At 52.1% G+C, this 23,646-nt stretch overlaps 1 protein-coding gene across 3 annotated transcripts; it reads right to left on the bottom strand.

Moving 5' to 3' along the window:
* Positions 1-119: 119 nt before the first annotated feature.
* CLN6 (CLN6 transmembrane ER protein) lies at positions 120-19,877 on the bottom strand. 3 transcript variants are annotated; one of them, XM_030931607.1, is made up of 7 exons: positions 19,632-19,877; positions 12,418-12,532; positions 7,592-7,690; positions 4,965-5,153; positions 4,556-4,611; positions 2,936-3,058; positions 120-1,716 (listed from the first exon to the last, which is right to left on the bottom strand). In XM_030931607.1, exons 1-7 carry the CDS (start codon positions 19,712-19,714, stop codon positions 1,446-1,448), a joined length of 936 nt encoding a protein of 311 aa, XP_030787467.1. In that variant the 5' UTR covers positions 19,715-19,877; the 3' UTR covers positions 120-1,445. The 3 variants fall into 3 exon arrangements, with proteins under 3 accessions (XP_030787467.1, XP_030787468.1, XP_030787469.1); XM_030931609.1 differs by lacking the exon at positions 120-1,716 and adding an exon at positions 1,723-2,679; XM_030931608.1 differs by lacking the exon at positions 7,592-7,690 and having other exon boundaries at positions 19,632-19,874.
* Between the last annotated feature and the right edge of the window lie 3,769 nt (positions 19,878-23,646).

The raw sequence follows: 23,646 nt of genomic DNA, 5'->3' as shown, positions 1-23,646 counted from the left end.
TCCTGCTCTGTTCTGTTCTAATTACCGGTGTCTGCCACATATCTTAGTCCTGGGCCCAGTACAAGCACATTCCTCTATTTGTTCCAAACTTCCTGAGCCCAACACAAACACATCCCCCCAAACATCCTAGAAACACCACCTAGAGAGCCCCTGATAAGGTCACAACCGTTTGTAGTTTTATTAAATGCGCGGGAACAAATAGAAACTGTTAATTGTATAACTTAGAATATTAACCAATTACCAATTGTGATACTGTGACCAAAAGAATTTCTTTGTACCTCTGTAACCTTACATATCCTGTATGCATCGGACTATAAAAAGCGGGCACATGCATCATTCGGGCCCTCTTGTATGTTGTAGAACGGAGGGACCAAGTTCGAACTTGCATTAAAGATCCTTGCCTGCTTGGCTTTGACTCTGGACTCTGGTGGTCTTCTTCGGGGAACAAACGGTCTGGGCATAACAAGGGGTCATGCTGTCAAGGCAAAGCCTCTGGACCCAGCACCTTGTAAAGGCTTTGATGAGAGGAGCTCCAGCTTTTGCTCAGGGCCTTCGGCCCCACCACCCAGGAATGCAGGTGCTCAGAGCCTGTGGCCAGGCTGCCTGAAGAGCGTGCCACAGTTCTGGAGTGGGAGCAGGGGGACAGAGCTTTGGGTAGAGGAGGGTCACCTGGAGAGCTGGAATGCCAGGGGAGTTGGTGGCGCCCCTGGCTCCTGGGGGCCAGGCTGGCTCCACACCTCTTGGGCCTGAGCCTGGGCAGGGTCTGGAGTGCACATAGCCCCCAGGCAGGGAGAGGGCAGTGACAGGACTGAGCCACTCTTCTGTCCCAAAGCTGCCCCCAAGGGGTGTCAGCAACCCCAACCCACTGACCTACTTTGGGACCACAGGCCCATCTAGTGCAAATGAGGTCCAGACAGGAGAAATGCTTTACTCAACAGCCACAGAGGCTGACATAACCTATGTGACATAGGGTCAGGGTGGGCCTGAGGGATGAGCCAGGTGGTGGGTGGGCGACACACCAGGTCCCCTCCTGGCCTCTGCCCCACCCAGCCCTCTCCTGCACAGCTACCAGAAGAACAGACCAGCCCCAGCAGGGAGAGTGTGGTCAGGTGCAGAGGAGGGCAGGGGCCCGGATCCTGGCCCAGAAACACTCTAAAACAGAATCCAATCCTGAGATGATCCAGATCAAACAGAAACTTGATGGAAATAGTAGAGTCTGAAAATGATGCACTCTACACACACATATACAAGACACACACACATATGAATCCATGCACACACGAATCCACACACACGCACACGAATCCACGCACACACGGCACACCCCACTCATGCTCTCAGTCTCCGGTTACACACTCACACCCACACCCCCCCACCCCTGTATTCAGACACCCTCTATGGCCCACCTCCCACCCAGCAGAGCGCCACAGCCTGGTGTCAGGGACTCAGTGCCGACTGCTGACGTGAAGGGTGTAGAAAGCCCAGGGCTCAGGGACGTAGATGACACCCGGGTACTTCTTCCTGAGAACAGGGTCATTCCACAGCCAGGCGACCCAGAGCGCCACAAGCAAAAGGGTCAGTGTGAAGGAGGAGAAGAGGAAAAGGCCGTTGCTGTCCAGGAAGAGGCGCTTGCGCTTCTGGTGCAGGACGAGCGCCAGCATGGCAAAGAAGGTGAAGATGAAGAGGATGAAGATCTGGCCCTCGGTGACCAGGTACCTGGAAAGGCCAGGGGTGGAGTGAGGCAGCTGCTGTGGCAACCCCATCCCTCCCTGCGCGTCGGAGCCAGGCTGCCCTCCGGGCAGGCAGGAGAGTCCTCTGACGCCAGGGCTCAGTGAACCCTGCCGCTCTAAGCCACAGCCCACGGGCAGCATACTGATGGAGCTGGTATAGTTACTGTGTTTTAGATGTTGATTTTGTTGCCAATATTTAAATAACAGAAAGCTACAAATGTATATTTCTGGCTTCTCTGGTCACATTAAGTTTGTATTTCCACACAACAAAAACTGACTAGAGGAGAAGGCAACAAACAATTGCCAGGACAACAGCAGCTATCCCCGCGGCAGGACGCCGGGGTGAGAACCAGCAGGAAGCGCTCCCCTAACATCTTTCCCGCTCACTGTAGCTGCCGCCCATTCTTTGTAACCCCCAGAGAGCACACGGATGAGCCCCAGCGGGCCATCTCAGCCACACAGGGGACAGGCTGGGGAGACGGTCTAGAGCTGGCCCAGGAAAGGAGGCCCTTTTCATTTTGAGGGAGGCCTCCCATTAAAGAAGGGCCCAGTCCTGCCCCCACCCTGTCCTTCCCATGATACCCACAATCCCAGGGTGACCTGTCTCCAGGGCAGAAGTGACAGAGGAGGGCTAGAGACTGGCTGAGGCTGGAGTCCTCTGCGATGGGAAGAAGAGAGAGTCAGAGGGAACAAAGACCCCAGGCCAGGTGCCCCTATGCCATTAAACCCCCCAGTCTGTCTTTGGCCTCACCATAGTGCTTTACATTTGACAAAGCCCCTCTCTGTCCTCAGCATCCTCATCATCTGAGAGGTAGACAGGCAGGTACCATCATTCCCATTTCACAGAGGTGGAAACCGCAGCCCACCACAGGGCTTGGTGTCGGAGGTGGGTTGTACCGGCCCCAGGGCAACACTGGGGTTCTTGAGATGGGGCACACAGCGAGAGGGGCTTGAGGATGGAGAGAGATTGTGCAACTTCACCCTCTCCTCCCACCTCCCTGCCATACCCAGGCCTGGGCTTCATGGAAACAAAGAGGCCACCACAGGGCATTGTCACAGTCCCCACTAGACACAAGAGGAAGCAGGGGCTCAGAGAGGGCCAGTCTCCCTGGGGCCACACAACAGGTCCATGGGCAAGTGCAGAATTTTGCTGCCGTGGCTCACTCAGTGCCCCTGCCTCTGCCCTCATGCTGATGTCTACTCACCAGTAGTACAGGCCACTGGGCGCCACCAGGAGCAAGGCAGGCCCTGGCATCCATCGCTCAGCTTTAGAGGCAGTAAAGCAGCCGCTGAAGTACGTGAAGAGGATGAGGAAGAAGGGGATGTACCTACGACAGGAAGGCCAGTGCCTTAGAGGCCTGCTCAGCAGTCCCCATCCCCAACACCTCTGCACCCGCTCCCACGGGGTCCCACGGAGTGCCACGTCATGGTTTACAAAATGCCTAGCCTGGGTGAGAGGCGCTCCTCTCCACCCGACCTTGCTTGTGCTGGGCGTCAAAGATGGGACAGAAACAGAAACGGGAATGCAAGGCACGTGTGAGTCAGAGGCCCACAGGCATCCATACGGCCCCGGGCACTTCACTCACTCTGTGGTGGTGGGGGGTGTCTGGGGGGTTGTCTGTCTCATGCACCGCAGATGCCAGCAGCCCAGCCCCACACTAGCCTGGAGACAGAGGCACCTCCCAGGCTAAGGATGGAGGTCCACATGTTAAAAAAGAGAACAGCACCTGCGGGGGCCTCTTGGTGAAGCGCTGCACCCACACTCAGCACACAGCCCCACCCCCACCTCAGACACCTTACCCCAAAATACCACCCTCTCCCCTCTCCACACACTGGCTCCCTTTCTCCCACCTGTGCTGACTTGCACCAGTATACCCGCCTGCCTCTTCTCACCCACACCCACTTCCTGCTGGGGCTCCAGCTCTGTTTCTAGCCCCTCCACCCTTTCCCAACTTTCTGTGGGAAGAGGCTCTGGCAAAGGACAGGGAAACATGGCAGGAGGCCTGTCCAGGGACCCTGGACCAGCTGAGCCAGGAGGATTGACATCGCAGAGCCCGAAAACCTGGAAACACCTGTGCAAGGTGCATGTGCCATGAGCACCAACTCAGGAGTGAGCCAGGTCCAGGGCTGGCCCTCACCTCCCAGCTATGCTGCAGCCCTCAGAGCCCTCCTCCCGCTGGCCTCAGCTTCTCCTGGCTAAGATGGGAGGCTGGAACAGATGATGCCTCCCAGCCTGGGCCCGGGATCTCCTGAGGCTGAGGCCACATTTCTGAGGTCTCCCCTGACTCAGGGGCGGGGTAGGTAGGAAAAGGTGTCCCCCTGGGAGTTCTGAAGAGGGGAGAGCGCAAACAGCACGCCCCTCCCCAGCCTGATCCAGCTGACTTCCTGCAGCTTCCTCCACTCCCAAAGAGCAGGCCCGACACAGGTGGGGGCCCCTGGCTCCGCCCCCACCCTCCACATTACCATCTGGGGGTTGTTTATCAGGGACGTGTCCTCCTCCCCCACCCTCAGGGCTCAGGCTTGTTGAGGGAGGACCAAAGCTGCTCGCTGCCCTCTGCTGGCCACTGCGGGCACTGAGGGCTGGGCGGGGGCAGCGATGCTGGCGGGAAGCTGGGGCCCCGAGCCTGGGACAGCTGTTGGGTCTCCCGGGCAACCTCGGGGACAACCTCACCGGAGGTTGAGCTCACAGCGCCTTTACAGGGGATGAGACTCAACACATGGAGACCTGCGGTCCAGACAGCCTTACTCAGTGTGTCCCTGAGGCCAGTGACAGAGCTAGCTGGTGGTCGGGGCCCCTGGGATAGACAGATGGGCCCATCACTCACCACATGCAGTGACCCAGGTACTCATCATAATAGTAGAGCAGCTCAAAGGAGTCGATCTGAGGCACGGGCAGGGCAGAGTTGGGGGGATGTCGATGTCAGTCCAGGGAGGTGCTGGTGCCCCAAGCATCCCCTCTGACCACGCTTCTCCCAGTCCCAGGCCTCCCCCACTGCCTTATTCCCTACCCGGGGCCTTGCCCTCTGTTACAGGGGCCCAGGTGGGAGCCAGTCTGTGCACCACTTCCTAAGAACACTTGAGCATCCTAGCTTGGCGTAGGCGACGGTGCCCTCACCTAGCAGAATGCCTTTGGTGGAAGGACAGGTGCAGCGAGGGGTGGGGGCTATTTCTTCAGCCTCCCAGGACAGACTGTGCCTCTAGGGCTTACAGGCAGGGAGCAGGAGGTGGCCTCACCAGCGTCTCCGGCTTGAGATTCTTGATGATGGGGTTCTCACGGACAGATAGGTGGTGCTGGTAGCCACTGAAGAGCAGGCGATGGTTGACAGAGTCGCCCACCAGGTGGATGCTGGCACCCATGATGAAGATGATGATGCTCACGTAGGTGACAGAGCGTGGCAGGGTGCGGGGGGACCGCTCGATGAGCTGGGGTTCAGAGTGGGGTTGACAGCATGACCTCACCTCCGTCACAGTATGTGACACCCTCTACTTCTCCCCTCACACCCAGGGTAGGATGGATGCTTCCAGCTGGAATGTCACTCCAAAAAGTGGCTGGTCCCTTTAGCAGGCCAGTCCAGCCTCCAGATCCTCCCGTGACCCCTATGAACCCAGGAGGGACTGGGGAGCAGCACCGCCCCCTCCCACAACTTTACCCAGGGAGGAAAAAGACCAGAGGGCCCAACTCCTTTCCCAAGGTCACACATGAGCTCCAGCATGGAGGGGACAGCCCAGCCTTCAATGCAGGAGTCCAGGCTCAGGCCCAGCCCTCCCACTGTCCCTGGTTGTGTCCCTGGGTGGCTGGCCCAGCCTGCTGAAGGCACCTTCTGATTTCTGAATGGTCCCCACAAACATGAAGAAAATGTCAGGGATGGGGCAGGTGCTTCTCAAATGCCACTGTTGAACTGAAAACATACCGGGGTTCTGAGATTATACCCCTCCTACTTTTGGAGATTTGAAATATCTTTCTCCAATACAAAATGATGGTGATAGTAAATGGAGATACAGGCTGAGCATCCCTTATCTGAAATGTTTCAGATTTTGGATTTTGGAATATTTGCATATACACAATGAGATATCTTGGGAATGCACATGCAAGTCTAAACATGAAACTCATTTGTTTCATTTTTCTTTGAGACAGGTCTCACTCTGTCACTCAGGCTGGAGTATAGTGGCTCAAGAGATCCTGCCACCTCAGCCCCCAGAGTAGCTGGGACTACTCTGTGCACCACTGTGCCCAGCTAATTTTTAAATTTTTTGTAGAGACAGGGTCTCACTATGTTGCCCAGGCTGGTCTCAAACTCCTGGCCTCAAGCGATCCTCCTGCATCAGCCTCCCAAAGTATTGAGATTATAGGTGTGAGCCATCATGCCTGGAAAAATTCATTTATATTTCGTATATACCTTACACATACAGCCTGAAGGTAATTTTATGTAACACTTTAAATAATTTTGCACATGAAACAAAGTTTATGTTAAGTACTTATGTGTAGAATTTTCTCTTTTTTTGAGACGGAGTCTCGCTCGGTCGCCCAGGCTGGAGTGCAGTGGTGGAATCTTGGCTCACTGCAACCTCTACCTCCTGAATTCAAGTGATTCTCCTGCCTCAGACTCCCAAGTAGCTGGGACTACAGGCGCACACCACTGCGCCTGGCTAACTTTTTTGTATTTTTAATGGAGATGAGGTTTCACCATGGTGGCCAGGCTGGTCTCAAACTCCTGACCTCAAGTGATCTGCCTGCCTTGGGCTCCCAAAGTACTGGGATTACAGGCATGAGCCACTGTGCTGGCCCTAAGTTTTTTGTATTTTTTTCTTTTTCTTTTTTTTGAGATGGAGTCTCGCTCTCTTGCCCAGGCTGGAGTGCAATGGCATAATCTTGGCTGAGAATCAAGCGATTCTCCTGATTCTCCTGCGTCAGCCTCCCGAGTAGCTGGGACTACAGGTGCCTGCCAGTATGCCCGGCTACTTTTTTTTTTGTATTTTTAGTAGAGATGCAGTTTCACCATGTTGGCCAGGATGGTCTCAAACTCCTGACATCTGGTGATCCGCCCACCTCAGCCTCCCAAAGTGCTGGAATTACAGGTGTGAGCCACTGTGCCCAGTCAGTTTTTTGTATTTTTAATGGAGATGGGGGTTTCACCATGTTGGCCAGGCTAGTCTTGAACTCCTGACCTCAAGTGATCTGCCCACCTCAGCCTCCCAAAATGCTGGGATTACAGGCTCAAGCCACTGCGCCCGGCTGAGTTTTCTACTTGTAGTATCATGCCAGTGCTTAAAAAGTTTCAGACTCCTTTGGAGCATTTCAGATTTCAGATTTTTGGATTAGGGATGCTCAACCTATCTATAGTAGTTTTAAAGCCCTTATTGGCAAAGTGCAAAGCCAGCAGTTCCTGCTTGTGCTCCCAGTGACATCTCAGGGCTCTCCAGGGTGTAGGACGGAGTTCAGCTGCTGCTGCTGCCTCTCCTGCCACCTGGCTTCTTCCTCTCTTCCCAGTGGGTCCCTGACCTCTTCCTGGACCCCCAGTCACTCCTACCTCAGCCTCCCCAAATGTTTTATGGTTTCCCAAGCACGGCCTTGTCTTCAGGTCCTTCCACCTGAACACCTCTCTGCTTCCCCCGCTGGCACGCCAGACTGACGCTCAAATCAAAAGCCCTTCCTTGGGGGCGTATTTTCCATCCCTCCCAGCAGCCAGCAGCTCCGCCTCCCCCGGGACCCAGGCCCTGGACATGCTGCTCTGCTATAGCCTTCACCCCCCAGCAGCAGGCAGGAGCATGCTTGAGTCAGGACACAGGGCCTAGCACCACCTTCCTGCCAGGTGTGCAAAGAATGGGGATGACGGGGGGGGGGGGGGAACCTGGGACAGTACCTTGAGCAAGAGAAAGGGCGTGATGACATTGTAGGCCATGTGGAAGTAGTCCCCAACACTGGGCTTGTTGAGTGGAAACCATTCGAGAGGGAATACCAGCTGGGGAGCAAATAGAAGAATGGGCTCACCTGGGCACAGCCCCACATGGCCCTCAGGCCTCAAGGGAGCCTGTCCCTAATGCCGCCCACCCCCACCCCTTTCACCCCCCACCCCCATCTGTACACTTAATTCTTTCTGTGATTGCTGGACCTTCTTGGCAGCCCTGGGACAAAGGTTTATCAAGACAGGAAAGCTGAGTCCCAGAGGAGGTAACGGACTCGTCCCCAGACACACAGCAGATGCAATTCCAGGCAAGGCCTGACCCCGTGCCCCTCACCCAGCAGATACCAAATAAATGACCCTGATACCAGCTTGGGAGTTGGTAGGCTTCTCAGGGACTCTGTTCTGACACCAACTTGCTGGGGGACGCTGGGCTAATCCTTCCCTTCCCCGGTCCTCGGTTTCCCCATCTATAACACAAGAGAGGTGGCCCAGAGGGCCTACTTGGACGCTTTGGGTTCTGGCACTCCAAGATCAGTCTCCTGACTGCTAGGCCCTGGTGTGGAGGGACTGCTTCCAAACCAGGTTCAAAGTACACATTAGGAGACAAAGTAGAAAATACGAATGCTCTCGCTACAAAGTGGCTTCAACTCTTCCTTCCCTACCTTCCCAGAGAGACGAAGGCAGGCCAGGGGCAGTTCATCCCTCTGGAATGCTCTCTCTTCTGAGCCCTGGCCTTGTGCAGGCCAGCATGAAAGCCCCTATGCAGGGTCAAAGCATTTCACAACCCCCAGACTGTACTCCTCGTCTCTGTGGATTGAAAACACACGTAATGCCCACAAGTTTCAAGGAAGGATTTAGATGGTTATCTCTTTTAACACAGAAATGCCATATTGGATAAACTAAACCTGCAGAAATAAAACTCACAGAATGCAGCAATCTCAGTCTCTGTCTCCCTCTCTCTCTCACTCAGTGTGCATGTGTGTATCTCTTTACCTACATCATATATATACTTGCTAAAATATTCTGTGATAGCAAAATACCAGAAGTAGGTTGACTCTTCAATCAAACAGGACCAGTGGAATCCCTGATAGTACTTCTAAACCATGGAAGGTTAAGTAGCCATGAACAGAAATGACACTTTGTATGTACTGACATGGAGAGAGATGTATAATATATTCTGTTTTTTTCTTATTTATTTATTTTTTATTGAGAGGAGGTCTCCCTATGTTGACCAGGCTGGTCACAAACTCCTGGGCTCAAGTGATCCTCCCACCTCGACCTCCCAAAGTGCTGGGATTATAGGTGTCAGGCACCAAGCCCCATTAATTTTTAAATGATTTGTAAAAGCAGGGTCTTGCTATGTTGCCAGGGCTGGCCTCAAGCGATCCTCCTGCCTTGACCTCCCAAAGTGCTGGAATTACATGTGTAAGCCACCATGCCCCACCATATGATATATTCTAAAGGAAAACAAGCAGGTTGCAAAATAAAGTATAAAGCAAAATCTCATCATGGTTAGAAGGGAAAAGGATGTATATAAGTGTTTGTATGAACAGAGAAAAGAGTGAAAGGGGTGTTCCCCAAACTGTCAGCAGTGGGACAGGAACGGGGTAGGGAGAGTCTAAGACTTCTTTATGTTACAACTATGTTCCATCTATGACATATTACTTTTATAACTTGTAAATGTTTCTGTTTTTAGTTATTACAAATTTGCAACTATTATGCATACATTTGAAAATCTCTAGCTTATATATGAGCTTTTCAAATGTCTACTCTCCAGCAAGTCCTACTTAGGGTTGCAGTGGTCACAGTAGCTCCGAGCAGGACAGGGGAAGTGATTTGCCCAACAGGAGACCCTGTTATGCCAGTAGAAGCTGGGTCCTAGTGAGTGAGGGGAGCCACGAGCCCACTCCAGGCCTCATCTCTCCCTCTCCCTAGAGCACCAGTTTGATGGGCAGCTTCTTTGGTCCCTGGTATGTGGTTCCTTCATGCTAGAAGAGGGTTCAGAGCAGCCAGTCCAACCAGTCTTCTTGGATAGGAGAGAAATGAAGCCCAGGACAGTGACTTGCCCTAGGTCACCCACAAACTCAACCAGATGCCCCAACTCTTGGCTCAATTCCTCTTATTTTTCCACATTTAAAAGGCAACCTTCAAAGAGTCTGCAGGAAGGAGAACCAGCACCCACCATCACTCCCTGACAGCACTGCCAGGACAGCTTTTCTTTACGCCTATCAAGTCTTTGATCCCAGGTAGACAAGCTCGTTATTGACTTGCAATTAGTCAGCCTGCATGTCATTTAGGAACCTTTTTTCTCCTTAAATATTCCAGCTTGCTCTGTAGTATCCATAATTTCTGCTTAATGGCCAGGAAACATTCTCTATAATGGACATAGCAAAACTGATTTACCCAGTCCCTAATGCTGGACACTCAAGTCACTTCTAAGGTTTGGCTAATATAAACACCACTGCAATGAACATCTTCGAGTTAGAGGATGCTGCTGTCTTCTTGCTGATTATCTGTCTTGCTGCTGCTTCTTGCTGCTGTCTGTCTTGGTGATTTGGTTCAACCTGGTTCACCTGCTTCCAGACACAGGCCAGAGGGGGTTACAGTATTACAGTATGATTGTTCAGGACCACCAGTTCCTCCACAAGAATCGGGGCACAGTATGACTCTTCAGGCCCCCCCACTTGCTGGCAGTTGCCTGATGGGCCAAGTCATAGAGTTAAGGATATGAAGGCATCCAGGCCTATATCCTTATGGGCAGATTCTCGGAAGGGTATTACTGGGTCAGCAGGGATGAATATATTAGGATTCTGGATATTTATATGACAGATAATTCAACCTCGTCAGGAAGGGGCTCTGGGGCCAGGATGCCTGGGCAGATGCTGGCCTCTGCGCTTGCCTTGAGCCAGTTACTTATTCTCTCTCTCCTCAAGTTTCCTCATCTATAAAATTGAGATTAGCAATAGTGTTGATATGAGAATTAAATAAACTGAAACACATCAAGAGCTTAGAACAGAATAAGCATTCGATGTTTAGCCACTATTCTAACTTTGCTGTAATTATTAGTCATTCAATAAAAATGCATTGAACACTTATTGTGTTAGGCACTATTCTAAGTACTAATCTTGCCAAGTTGTTACTTATGAATTACTACTGCTTTCCAAAAAGGCTTTGCTTTTTGTTTGTTTTGTTTTTTGAGACAGGGTCTCACTGAGTCACCCGGGCTGGAGTGCAGTGGTATGATCACGGCTCACTGCAGCCTCGACTTCCCAAGCTCGGGAGATCTTCCCAGCTCAGCCCTGAGTAGCTGGGACTACAGGTGCACATCACCACACCCAGCTAATTTACATATCTTTTGTAGAGACGGGGTCTCACTATATTGCCCTGACTGGTCTCAAACTCCTGGGCTCCAGTGATCTTCTCGTCTCAGCTTCCCAAAGTGCTAGGATTATAATCATGAGCCACCATGCCCGGCCCCAAAAGGGCTTTGCTAATTGGCATGATCACTAGACGTTACAAAGTGCCAGTTTCCGCACTGGATATCGTTATTTTTACACTTGAATTTGCTGAGTGACCTTCGAAAAGTCACTTCCCCTTTATCTTCCAGTAAACTGAGAGAATAGGCCCGGATGCCTTCATATCTTTTGGCTCTATGACTGTGGCCCCTCAGGCAACTACCAGCAAGTTGGGTGGGAGGGGTCTGGGGGCCATGAATAGTCACACTGTGCCCCCACTACCAAATAATGACTTGATACCTGGTAATACCTCACTCAATTTTCTTCACGTTCATCTATTTATTATCTATCATCTATCAATTATCTATCTATCTATCTATCTATCTATCTATCTATCTATCTATCTATCTATCATCCATCCTCCCACTACAAGCAAGGGGCACTGGTGCCCTCCCAGCATTAATCTCTTCTGTGGAGGCCACCACTGGATACTAAAAGATGAAGTAGCCTTGGAGGGCAGGGAATGGTTTCACTGGATGGCATTAAAAATTACCCATGGCGGCCGGGTGCGGTGGCTCAAGCCTGTAATCCTAGCACTCTGGGAGGCCGAGATGGGTGGATCACGAGGTCAGGAGATCGAGACCATCCTGGCTAACACGGTGAAACAAAAAACAAATAACTAGCCGGGCGAGGTGGCGGGCACCTGTAGTCCCAGCTACTCAGGAGGCTGAGGCAGGAGAATGGCGTAAACCTGGGAGGCGGAGCTTGCAGCGAGCTGAGATCCAGCCACTGCACTCCAGCCTGGGTGACAGAGCGAGACTCTGTCTCAAAAAAAAAAAAAAAAAAAAAAAACTACCCATGGCTCAGTCATATATAATATGCAAAATCAGCCTATGCACTTCAACTCCAGAAAAAATAATACTATCCCAAGGTAATAGGGAAGGACGGGTGGGGGGGGGGGGGGTGGATGGGGGGGTGCTCTACTTCCTTTCCCATACTCCTTTGTCTGTCTTGGTGATTTGGTTCAACCTGGTTCACCTGCTTCCAGACACAGGCCAGAGGGGGTTACAGTATTACAGTATGACTGTTCAGGACCACCAGTTCCTCCATAAGAATCGGGGCACAGTATGACTCTTCAGGCCCCCAACTTGCTGGCGGTTGCCTGACGGGCCAAGTCATAGAGCTAAGGATATGAAGGCATCCAGGCCTATTCTCTCAGTTTACTGGGAGATAAAGGAGAAGTGACTTGTCTAAGGTCACTCAGCAAATTCAAGTCACAACAAGTGTCCTCAGTGCTGGTCGGGGCCCTGTGCACCATTTCACACTCACCATGGCAATGGGGCGCCCAAAGTCCAGAACCCAGTTCTGCAGCGTGAAGTAGAACCAGAGGTCGAGGTGGAAGGGAGCTGTGCGGGCAGCCTCATCAGCGCTGACAGAGCCATGCCTGGGAAGGAACCAGACGAGAGAGGTCAGCTCTTCTCTCCTCCTCCACCAAAATCTTCCCCTGAGATCAGCCACAAAGAGGTCTGGGGACTTGAGGACAGGAGGAGACACACACAGTTGAGTTCTAGGAATAGGGTTTTGCTGGAAATTCTGGGGTCTGGCCCTGTGGTCCAGGGGAAGGTGGACTTCAGCTGCCTCGACCTTAGCTTCCCTGTGATTCGGGAAGGAAACAGCTGAACAGGTATAACTGCTGGGGTTTCTCCCCTACTGAATGATGGAGGAAATCAAGTAAGGCAAAGGATGCAGTCATGGTTGAAAAGCATGAAACATGATGATGGATGATGGCAGCTGACCTCAGTTGAGCACTTACTGTATTCCAGGCACTACTGTTAACTGTTTACATGTATTATCTCATTTAATCCTCACAGAAACCTTTCAAGGCTGAAATATTACCCCCATTTTACAAATGAAAAACCTGAGGCCCAAGAGGCTCAATAACTTGCTCAAGGTCACACAGCTAAGGATTTGAACCCAAATGATAGGGCTCCTGAGCTTATACTTTTAACCTCCATCCCATAGTTGAGTCCACCATGATGGGTCTATGGGATGGGTGTGTGACCAGAGCTGGGCCAATCAGAGCCCTCCAATGAAATGGGCCTTAGAGACTGAAACGGGCAGGGCCTCCTGCTCCCTTGATTCCAGCACTATGAGGTCAGGTTGGGCTGCTGGTGCTTCTCTTCTCAGCAGGCCACAGTGGAACCTGAGGAGCCAGCAGAAGCGAGGTGATGTGAGAGACACAGGAAGTGGAGTACCGCCTCACCACATATCTTTGGAGGCCTGTCCCTCTCAATAAACAGTTGGTCATCTGCTGTTCGCAGATGCACTGAAGTTGCAGGACCAGTGCTGCCTCCTCTGGGAAGCCCTCCCTGATGAAGCTTTTCCCAAAGCCCCACCAGCGCACTGCAGGGAGCGCTTCAACGCCAACTCAGTCTGGCATGATGGGGCTGGAATTGTACTCTCCCATCTAGACCCTCGAGAACAGGGGTGACCTTTAAGGCTCTCCCAACTCACCCACCTCCCTAGCAGACTCCAAATCCTCTTTACAGAGTCCCTGCAATTACTTGCACGCCTCCAGGGACAACAGGTGCATGCCATCATGATCGGCTAATTTTTTTTTTTGGTAGAGGTGAGGTCTCACTATGTTGCCCAGGCTGGTCTCAAATTCCTGGGCTCAAGTAATGAACCCATATCAGCCATCCATAGTGCTGGGATTACGGCTGTGAGCCACCATGCCCGGCCAACAGCTTGCTATTCTGTTTTTGATTACTAGGCTTATCAGGAGATCAAGTTAGAAAGGGATCAGCGTGGCCTAGGGCAATACACAAAGCTTGCATGAGAGAAGGGAGTCTCAAAGCAGGGATGGATGAATCTAACTAGGCAGAAAAGCAGGAGAGCAGGGTAAAGGCCTGGAGGTAGAAGTGAAGAAGGTTCTGCATGGAGCGGAGATGCCTGGCTTACTGGAGCCAGAGAAAGAGAAGGGAGGGGCGGTTGGATCTTCAGATTGGACAGATAGCCAGTAACAGTGAGGACTGCTCAGTGGTCTGAGACGAGTGACCAACAGAGGCCCCACCCAGCTCCTTCTTCAGTGGCCATCAGGGTAAGGCCTCAAAAAGCAGACAGTGATAACCTCCAGGCCCAGAGAACTTAGGTGGTGAAAGAGATAACAGCTTTCAGTTTCTTGCTCTGATTCCTCCAAACTGGGCAAAAAGTAGGATGTTCGGTAAGAGGAATAAAGGGATTTTGAAAGCATGAACACTTAGATGTGTGTATCTGGAAGTTATGTGTACCTAGCACACACTAGAGGCTCGGTGACTACTTCTCCTCCACCTCAGGAAGCACCTCGGCCAATGAGAATCCCTGCCATTAGTCCAGCCTAACTTAGTAGGACAGGGAAAAAAAAAAAAAAAAAGAGGGGGGGCTGGGCCCAGTGGCTCACGCCTGTAATCCCAGCACTCTGGGAAGCTGAGGTGGGCAGATCACCTGAGGTCAGGAGTTCGAGACCAGCCTGGCCAACATAGTGAAACCCTGTCTCTATATAAAAATACTAAATTAGCCAGGCATGGTGGTGCGTGCCTGTAATCCCAGCTACTTGGGAGGCTGAGGCAGGAGAATCGCTTAAACCTGGGAGGCGGAGGTTGCAGTGAGCCGAGATCGCACCATTGCACTCCAGCCTGGGCAAAAAAAGTGAAACTATCTCAAAAAAATAAATAAAATCTAAAAAAAAAAAAAAATTAAAAATTAACTGGGTATGGTGGCACACATCTGTAGTTCCAGCTACTTAGGAGGCTGAGACGGGATGATCACTTAAGCCTGGAAGGTCGAGGCTGCAGTGAGCTATGACAGCACCACTGAACTTTAGCCTGGGTGACAGAGTAACAGTTTATCACCAAAAAAAAAAAAAAAAAAAAAAAAAGCAGGCGCACAGAGTGGATACTCAGCAACCAGCTTGCAAATTAAGATTAAACTGGGCGCAGTGGCTCATGCCTGTAATCCCAGCACTTTGGGAGGCCGAGACGGGCGGATCATGAGGTCAGGAGATCAAGACCATCGTGGCTAACACGGTGAAACCCTGTCTCTACTAAAACTTCAAAAAATTAGCCAGGCGCAGTGGTGGGCGCCTGTAGTCCCAGCTACTCGGGAGGCTGAGGCAGGAGAACGGCGCGAACCCGGGAGGCAGAGCTTGCAGTGAGCTGAAATCGCGCCACTGCACTCCAGCCTGGGTGACAGAGCGAGACTCCATCTAATAAAAAAAAAAAAAAAAAGCAAATTTAACTGTTAAACATTCTTTGGCTCTGTTAGAACAATATTTATTAAATACATGGCTTAAATAACATACACATTATATATTAATTTTCAATGTTCAGAGTCAATCCACAGATAAAACATGGAAGATAATTATGGTTTTAAAGCAGCAGATAATTATAGTCTACTTTGATAACATGAAAACAGAGGACAGAAATTGTAGGAAAGGGTGACGAAAGCTAAAGTTAAGGGTAAGGGACTAATATCCTCTTTTTATTTTTTATTTTTTGAGACAAGGTCTTGCTCTGCTGCCCAGGCTGGAGTGCAGTGGCACAGTCATGGCTCATTGCAGCCTTGACCTCCCAGGCTCAAGCAATCCTCCCATCTCAGCCTCCTGAGTAGTTAGGGCCACAGAAAGGCATGTGCTGCCACACACGGCTAATTTTTAAAATTTTTCATTTTTTCTAAAAGGAATCAAAGGCTGGGCACAGTGGTTCATGCCTGTAATCCCAGTACTTTGGGAGGTCAAGGCGGGTGGATCACCCGAGGTCAGGAGTTAGAGACCAGCCTGGCCAACATGGTGAAACCTCATCTCTAGTAAAAATACAAAAATTAGCTGGGCGTGGTGGCAGGCACCTGTAATCCCAGCTACTCAGGAGGCTGAGGCAGAATTGCTTGAACTCAGGAGGTGGAGGTTGCACTGAGCCGAGGTCGCACCACTGCACTCTAGCCTGGGGGACAAGAGTGAAACTCTGTCTCAAAAAAATAATAAAATAAAATAAAATAAACCAAGAAATAGCCGTTGAGTGTAGTTTAAGAGTGTGGACTTGGCCGGGCACGGTGGCTCACGCCTGTAATCCCAGCATGTTGGGAGGCTGAGGTGGGCGAATCACAAGGTCAAAAGTTTGAGACCAGCCTGGCCAACATGGTGAAATGCCATCTCTACCAAAAATACAAAAAATTAGCTGGGCGTGGTGGCAGGCGCCTGTAATCCCAGCTACTCGGGACGCTGAGGCAAGAGAATCGCTTGAACCTGGGAGGCAGAGGTTGCAGTGACCCGAGATCACACCACTGCACTCCAACCTGGGTGACAGTGCGAGGTTCCATCTCAAAAAAAAAAAAAAAAAAAAAAAAGAGTGTGGACTTTGGAGTCTATTTGGGTTCATATCCCAGCTCTGCTTCTAACCAGATCTTCAGCAAGTCACTTAACTTCTTGGGCCTCGATGTCCTCATTTGTAAAATGGAGATAATAGTAGATCCTATATCTCCCTTTTTTTTTTTTTTTTTTGTTTGAGACAGAGTCTCGCTCTTGTTGCCCAGGCTGGAGTGGTGCGATCTCGGCTCACCGCAACCTCCACCTCCTGGGTTCAAGTAATTCTCCTGCCTCAGCCTCCCGAGCAGCTGGGACTACAAGCGCACGCCACCATGCCTGGCTAATTTTTGTATTTTTGGTAGAGACAGGGTTTCTCCATGTTGGTCAGGCTGGTCTTGAACTCCTGACCTCGTGATCCTCCCACCTCGGCCTCCCAAAGTGCGGGGACTACAGGCATGAGCCACAGCGCCTGGCCAGTAGATCCTGTGTCAAGGGTCGTGGTTTAATTAATAATTAATTAATTAAGCAAATTAAATAATTTTTTTAATTAATTAAGCAAAAACTTAAGAGCAGGGCCTGATCCACAGAAAGTGCTACATAGTGTTTGCTATTGTTACAAGCCTATTATTTGAAAATACGAATTTGACTCTGGTAAAGCTAAGCTGATTGTCTGGTGCCAGGGAAGGGTGGGACAGGGATTGCTGCTTTTTAAAACTTGAAGATTTTGTTATTGGATTTATCATGGGCATTAATTATAATATTTTTTTCTTTTTTTTGAGACAGTCTCACTGTTGTCCAGGCTGGAGCGCAGTGGCGCGATCTCGGCTCACTACAACCTCCGCCTCCCAGGCTCAAGGGATCCTGGTGCCTCAGCCTCCTAAGTAGCTGGGATTACAGGCACGGGCCACCACACCTGGATAATTTTTGTATATTTTAGTATGGACGGGGATTCTCCATGTTGGCCAGGCTGGTCTTGAACCCCTGGACTCAAGTGATCCACCCACTTTGGCCTCCCAAAGTGCGGGGATTACAGGCCATGGCACCCGGCCTAATTATAATACTTTCATTATAATACAAAAACTGGCAACAAAGCAGGTGGAAGCTGGAATGGGTTACCTTAAGAGGCAGTGAGCAAAGCACAGATGCAGCAGAGAAAATCCAAGCATCCTAGGAATTGGACAGGATGATTCTGCCTACTGTCTCGAGCAGCAATTATACTGGGAATGGGCTGAGGCCACGCTGTGGGGGGCAGAGACACCCTGGGAGACAGAGAGTTCACGCCTCACACCACCCCCTTGGGAACACCCTGGTTAGTGGGGAGCTCACACAGGAGAAGAGGGACATCACTCCTTAGCAGCCAAAGTGGAGTCGTAAGAGCAGAGCCCATATGTCAGAAACCCTGGGTTTAGGCCCTGGTTCTTGCCAGCAAATGACGTAACCTCTCTGGGCCTCCATTTCCCCATCTGTACATTGGAAGTGACATCTGGCAGCTCATTGTCAAGACTGAGCAAGATGCTAAACATGGGAGCCCCACACAGGAGATAAAGTGGTGACCGTATCTGAGACCCACAGGCTGTTCCCACTGGGCTGTCACAGTTCAGGGCAGTCAGTGACCCCCAACTTGGCGAGGGTTCAGAACAGAGACATTCCACAAGCAGAAGAGGCTCCCCGGAAGAGGGGAGCTGGCAAATGGGTTGGGTGGAGGCCACAGCAGGGATGAAACCACTGGACACGGTGCGGGGCAGACAGCCTGGGGACTCAGCCAGTCAGGCTCCTCAGACAATCTGAGCCTGTTTCCTCATCAGTAAAATAATACTTAATTCACAGGCCGAGGGAGACAGGTGAGCTACAGTACGCGGTCTATGGTCAGTTCATTGTTTCTAAGTGAAAACGGACACGGTCCACAGCTGCTCAGCCCCCATGTCCTCAGCAGCAGAAAGGAGCCCAAGCCCTCAGATTTCTCCCTTCATCCTGGTCGTACCAAAAACTTCCTAACAAGAACTTTGCGCATTGCCAGTGCTCAGAAACTTCCCACGACTCCCCAGTGACTATGGGATAAAGACTATTTCCTTAACCTGTCACCTAGGACAGGAACTAGGGTGAGACAAGCGAGGCCCCCAGGGCCCAACATTTGAGGCGGCACTCACTGTCACGGCTGTGCGCCTACCCCTAAGTTTTGCACTCTAGGCCCTCACTCAAGTCCTAGATTTGCTGCAATTAAAGACCCTTCACAATCAGTCTGCATCCTCCTGTCACTTTCTTTTACAGCCGGAAAGCTCCAACACCACTAAACTCCTTGCCTTTCCCTACTGTTTCCCTGGCTGGAACAGCCTGTCTTCCCTAGGTCCCCTACAGAGTCCTCTGAGACTCAGCTCAGTGCCACTTCCTCCATGAAGCCCTCCAAGATGACCTCTCACTCCCACGTGGGCTCTGTCTCTCCTCGTCCCTACTGGACGGCAAGCCTCTCCCACCTTCACCCTGCCCACCCCCTTACTGCCTGGCACAGAGCTGGGCACACCACAGGCGCTTAAAGAATGCCTGCTGAATGCAGTGAATGTTTCTGGTAAGTAAAACGGGACGAAGGTAGAATGGAGCTCTGCTCGTCCCAACCAGATAAACCAAAAACTGAGAAGGGACCCTCATGCATTCTCTGGACGGGAGCTTCCGCCCTTCTCCGCTGTCTCTTCCATTACATTCGCACATTCTTGGGTGCCCCAGGTCAAGCAGAGAGCCTCCTGATTAACTGCAGAATCAAGTCCTACTCAGGGCTGGAAGGACCCAGAGAACGCGAAGGTGGTGCCCGGAACTTGCGGATGACTTGGGGGCCCGAGTGACTAAGTGTGTGTGTCCCCATCCCCCTGGAGAGCTCTCCCAGCGCCGCGGCTGTCCCGGCGCCGGCCCCGGTCGCAGGGGAGCGCGGGAGGGGCGGAAAACCCCAAACTCCGGGCAGGGACTCCTCCAACCCGAACAACTGCGAAGCGGGGAGGCAGAGCCTCGCTGGTCCCCGGGCTCCCCAGGGGAAGAAGGAAACGCGGAAGCGCAGCCGCCAGGGTAGCGCGCTTCCAAGCCCCCCGCGCTAGGCTCCGCCCCGGCCCGCGCCGCACACGAGGTACCGGCCAGGCAGCCCTAGTAGCGTCACGTGGCCGGGCCCGAACCCCCAGTGCACAGGCGCCTAAGCCGCCCGCTCCCCGCGGCGCGCGCCCACCTGGCCTGCAGGAAGGAGGCGCCCAGCTGCGCACCCGGGCCTCCCGCCGCTCCCGGGTGCTGCCGCCTCCGCGCCGCCTCCATGACTGTCCCGCGGGCCTCTCGGCCCTGCCTTTCCGAGGAAGAGACCGGTTCAGCTCGGCTGGCACGGCGGATGCCGCCGCAAATTCCCAGCGCGGGGCGGTCCCGGGCGGTCTGGGGCGGGCAGGCGAGAGAGCACGGCTCCCGGGAAGAACGGGCGGGGCTGCGGGCCCGGGGCGGGGCGGAGGGGAGGGAGGCGGGGCAGGCTCCGCGAGGGGAGGGCCGGGCGCGGCGAGTGTGGCGTCCTCGCGGGGCGGTGGCTTATGGCCTGTCCGGGCTGCGCGCGTGACCACCAGCGGGCTGGGATGTGTTGGGGTCCTTTGCCTGCCTGGGTACGGGAATCTCTGCCTAGGGTGACTGAGGCCTGGGTGTTGGGCTGGGGCGGGGTAGGGACCTGGAGATAGACTAAGCTGACTCTCATGCACCCGGGGGCAGAGGGTGATGTGGGATTTCCCTTGTTCTTGCGGGTGGAGGAGAGGAGGCAGGACAGGAGACCTGCACGTGTGGCACCCGCGTGCTGCAGCACGTGGGTTGCAAATGTTCTAGTGAGGGGCCTGGGTTGCTGGCGGTGATAGTGGGAAAGAGCGAGTTTGTGACATCTAGAGTCGTGTGGGAGGTACGGTGACTGGGTCCCTGGATGTGGCGGGTGAGGAGAGAGGAGTTCAGGCAGTGGCCGGATTCTGCCCCTGGGTGGATAGTGGAGGCACCCCCCGGGAAGTGGGCTGGAGCAGATTTCGTGTAAATAAAGATTCATCCTTAAACGCATTAAGCTTGAGATGGGTCAGGAAGGCTGTTGGACCGGTGGTCTGAAGCTGAGGCGAAACCTGGGAACTAACCCAGCGGTGAGGCTCTCGTGAGTCACCGGAACATACATGACAGACAGAACCTAAGGGGACAGCGTCCTCAAATGAAAAACAGAACCAAGGGTCAAACCTGAGAACCGCCTGCAGGGCAGATTGCCAGGACTTCATTAGTGGTACCACTTTGAACTAGCTGTGACGCGGGCAAATGGCTCAACCCCTCTCAGCTTCAGTTTACTCATCTGTAACAAGAAGATGCCTATTGCATCTACTACACTGGGGTTGTGATGACTAAATTAAACCCTTAGCAGAGAGCCCGGCACTGGTGGACTAGTTATTAACAGTAGCCCCTCTCGGGACCTAAGGTTTCCCTCCACAGAAAGGTTACCTTCCACACCACTCTCAACGTCACAAACTCTCTCCTTCCATGGTCTCTGTCAGCAGTCCAGCCCCCTCACTAGAACAACTGCAACTACCCTCCATTCTCCCCCACCATCCCCGTGCTATACCAGGCACACGCTACATATGCAGGTCTGCAGTCCTGCCTCCTCTTACCCAGCCTCAAGTCGCTGCAGAAGCGATATGCCTCATGGAAGGGATGTGCCTCAGATGCAAATGCAATGTGCCCTTCCCCTGGCCAGTATCTTTGGTCTGCTTCCCAGACCGTGAGGGGTCTGAGTTATGCCTATTTCTATTCTATTTTCTTTCCTGTCTTTCTTCTTGGGAGATTTTTATTGGGTTTATTTCTTTCCCCTTTGGTCAGAACCTGCATGTCCTTTCTTGGCTGTGGGAGGCTAGGGCTGCCTGCCTGGGAGTCATTTTCCATCAGCCCCATCCTGGGCTCTAGCAGCCCACAGGCCACACCTTAATTCCCACCCCAGCCCTCTGAAGAACACATTTGCTTTAAAGCTTTCTTTGTTTCATTTGATCCACACCAGGTCATAAGGAGAGCAGGTGATGTCTCTGTTTTGCAGCAGAGAAAAACCTAGGCCCTGAGCTGAAGTAGTGTACCCAAGGGTCAGCCAAGGACAGCACTCAGACCAGGCCCCAGACTTAATTCTGGTGAATCTGATCTACACATCTATCTCGGTATACACCAAAGAAGGATTGAGGCTTTCCGCTCTGACCCCAATTTCTTATCCTCTGTAGGCTTTGCAAGCCTGCTGGGCTCCAGAGGGAGGGGCATGCAGTGCCCATGATGTCATCATCGATTTAATAACACTCAGAGGTGGGCTTCCAGCCATCAGAGGATGAGGCTGTGTGGAGGGAGCCTTTCTAGCTCATTTAATCCTCCAATCCCTTAAATACAAACACATCTGCCTTCTTTCTGGAGTCTGCTGCTGCCCCTTGAGTGGAGGGGAGTCCAACCTGGCAGGGGCCGGGCCTTTCTGAATGAACAAGATGAGAATTCTCCCTGTCCAGTGGGATTATCAGGCCCCTCCCTTTCCCATCTCACCAGGACACTTTAAAAACACCATCTTCATTAGCTCTTTAAGTTGCATGGAAACTTGGGTGAGGAGAATAGAGGTAAACTGAGGGATACACATTTTCAGGATCTTGTTTGTGATTATCTGAGAACATGGGCCCTGCACATCAGAAGGGAGTCTAGTCTAAGCTCTCTGAGCTGCAATTTCAGTGACCAGCATCAAGAAATCTTCCAGCTGAGAAGGTCCTTTGGTATTATGCATCTTGGTGGTTTTGACTTTTCTTTTAGTAGAGATTCCTGCTACTTTTCAATCATAGCTCTATCCGATGCCTTTTTTTTTTTTTTTTTTGAGACAGAGTCTCGCTCTGTCACCCAGGCTGGAGTGCAATGGCACGATCGTGGCTTACTGCAACCTCTGCCTCCCAGGTTCAAGTGATTCTCCTGCCTCAGCCTTCCGAGTAGCTGGGTCTACAGGCATGCACCACCACGCCTGGCTAATTTTTCTATTTTTAGTAGAGACGGGGTTTCACCATGTTAGCCAGGCTGGTCTCTATCTACTGACCTCGTGATCTGCCCACCTTGGTCTCCCAAAGTGCTGGGATTACAGGTGTGAGCCACTGCACCAGGCCTGTATCAGATACTTTTAAATGTACCGCCTAAGATGCGTTAGACATACCAGTCTTCCAGCTCCTTGCCACTTGTTTTGTCCAGCTGTTGTGACAATTGACTTCACCCAGGCAGAATTCAACTGCACCTCCTCTCCCCTTGGCCCCACACCCTTGACCTCAGAAGTGCAGGAGTGTTGGACACTCCATGGAGTGAACTTTGACTAGCAAGAGACAGGGATTAGCAAATAAATTTTTCTGTCTTCATTTTTCTGGACAGACTGGCCTAAGTTCCAAGTTCACACAGCCACTTTAAATAAGGTCCTGGGCCGTGCACAGTGGCTCACACCTTAATCCTAGCACACTGGGAGGCCGAGGCGGGTGAACCACATGAGGTCAGGAGTTCAAGACACGCCAGGTGTCGTGGCGTGCGCCTGTAATCCTAGCTACTTGGGAGGCTGAGGCAGGAGAAATTGCATGAACCCAAAAGGCAGAGGTTGCAGTGAGCCAAGATCATGCCACTGCACTCCAACCTAGGCAACAGAGCAAGACTCCATCTCAAAATAAGTAAATAAATAAATAATAAAGAAGGTCCTGTAAGGTCTAGCATCCATCCGGACGGGAGTGGTGGCCAGCTCCGCAGCGCATTCTCCTGTGTGCCCTCTCTCCTCCTCTCTCACTCCCCCTTGTCCTCACTTCCCCTTCCCAGCCAGCGCACTCCCCCATACAGTGTTAGCATACACGCTGCCCTGCTCTGCTTCTTCAGAAAACTGGGCTAAGACAAAGATCTTTCCAGGATGCTTAATGTATGAAACACCTACAAGGGGGGATGCCCTGAATGAAGAGAAGCAGGGCCCCAGGTGCCATCTCTTCTCCCCTTATGGTTCCAAGGCCATGGCCAAGGCACCTCCAAAGGGCTCCCTGGAAAGCTTTGATCTTGCCTAATTCCATCATTCTGCAGCTGAAGAAAATGAAGTGTAAAGCCACACAGCGAGTTAGAAGCCAGGCCAGAATCCAGTCTCCACTCCTAATCCAGTACCCTTTCTATCCAGTCTCTTAAGAGCTTTTGAAAATCTGTCTTTCCTCAAAACATCTTCCCACACT

Source organism: Rhinopithecus roxellana, chromosome 5, assembly GCF_007565055.1.
Source record: "Rhinopithecus roxellana isolate Shanxi Qingling chromosome 5, ASM756505v1, whole genome shotgun sequence".
In the NCBI taxonomy this organism is placed as follows: Eukaryota; Metazoa; Chordata; class Mammalia; order Primates; family Cercopithecidae; genus Rhinopithecus; species Rhinopithecus roxellana.
Note: the sequence above shows the minus strand (reverse complement) of the source record. Positions and strands in the feature narration are given on the sequence as shown.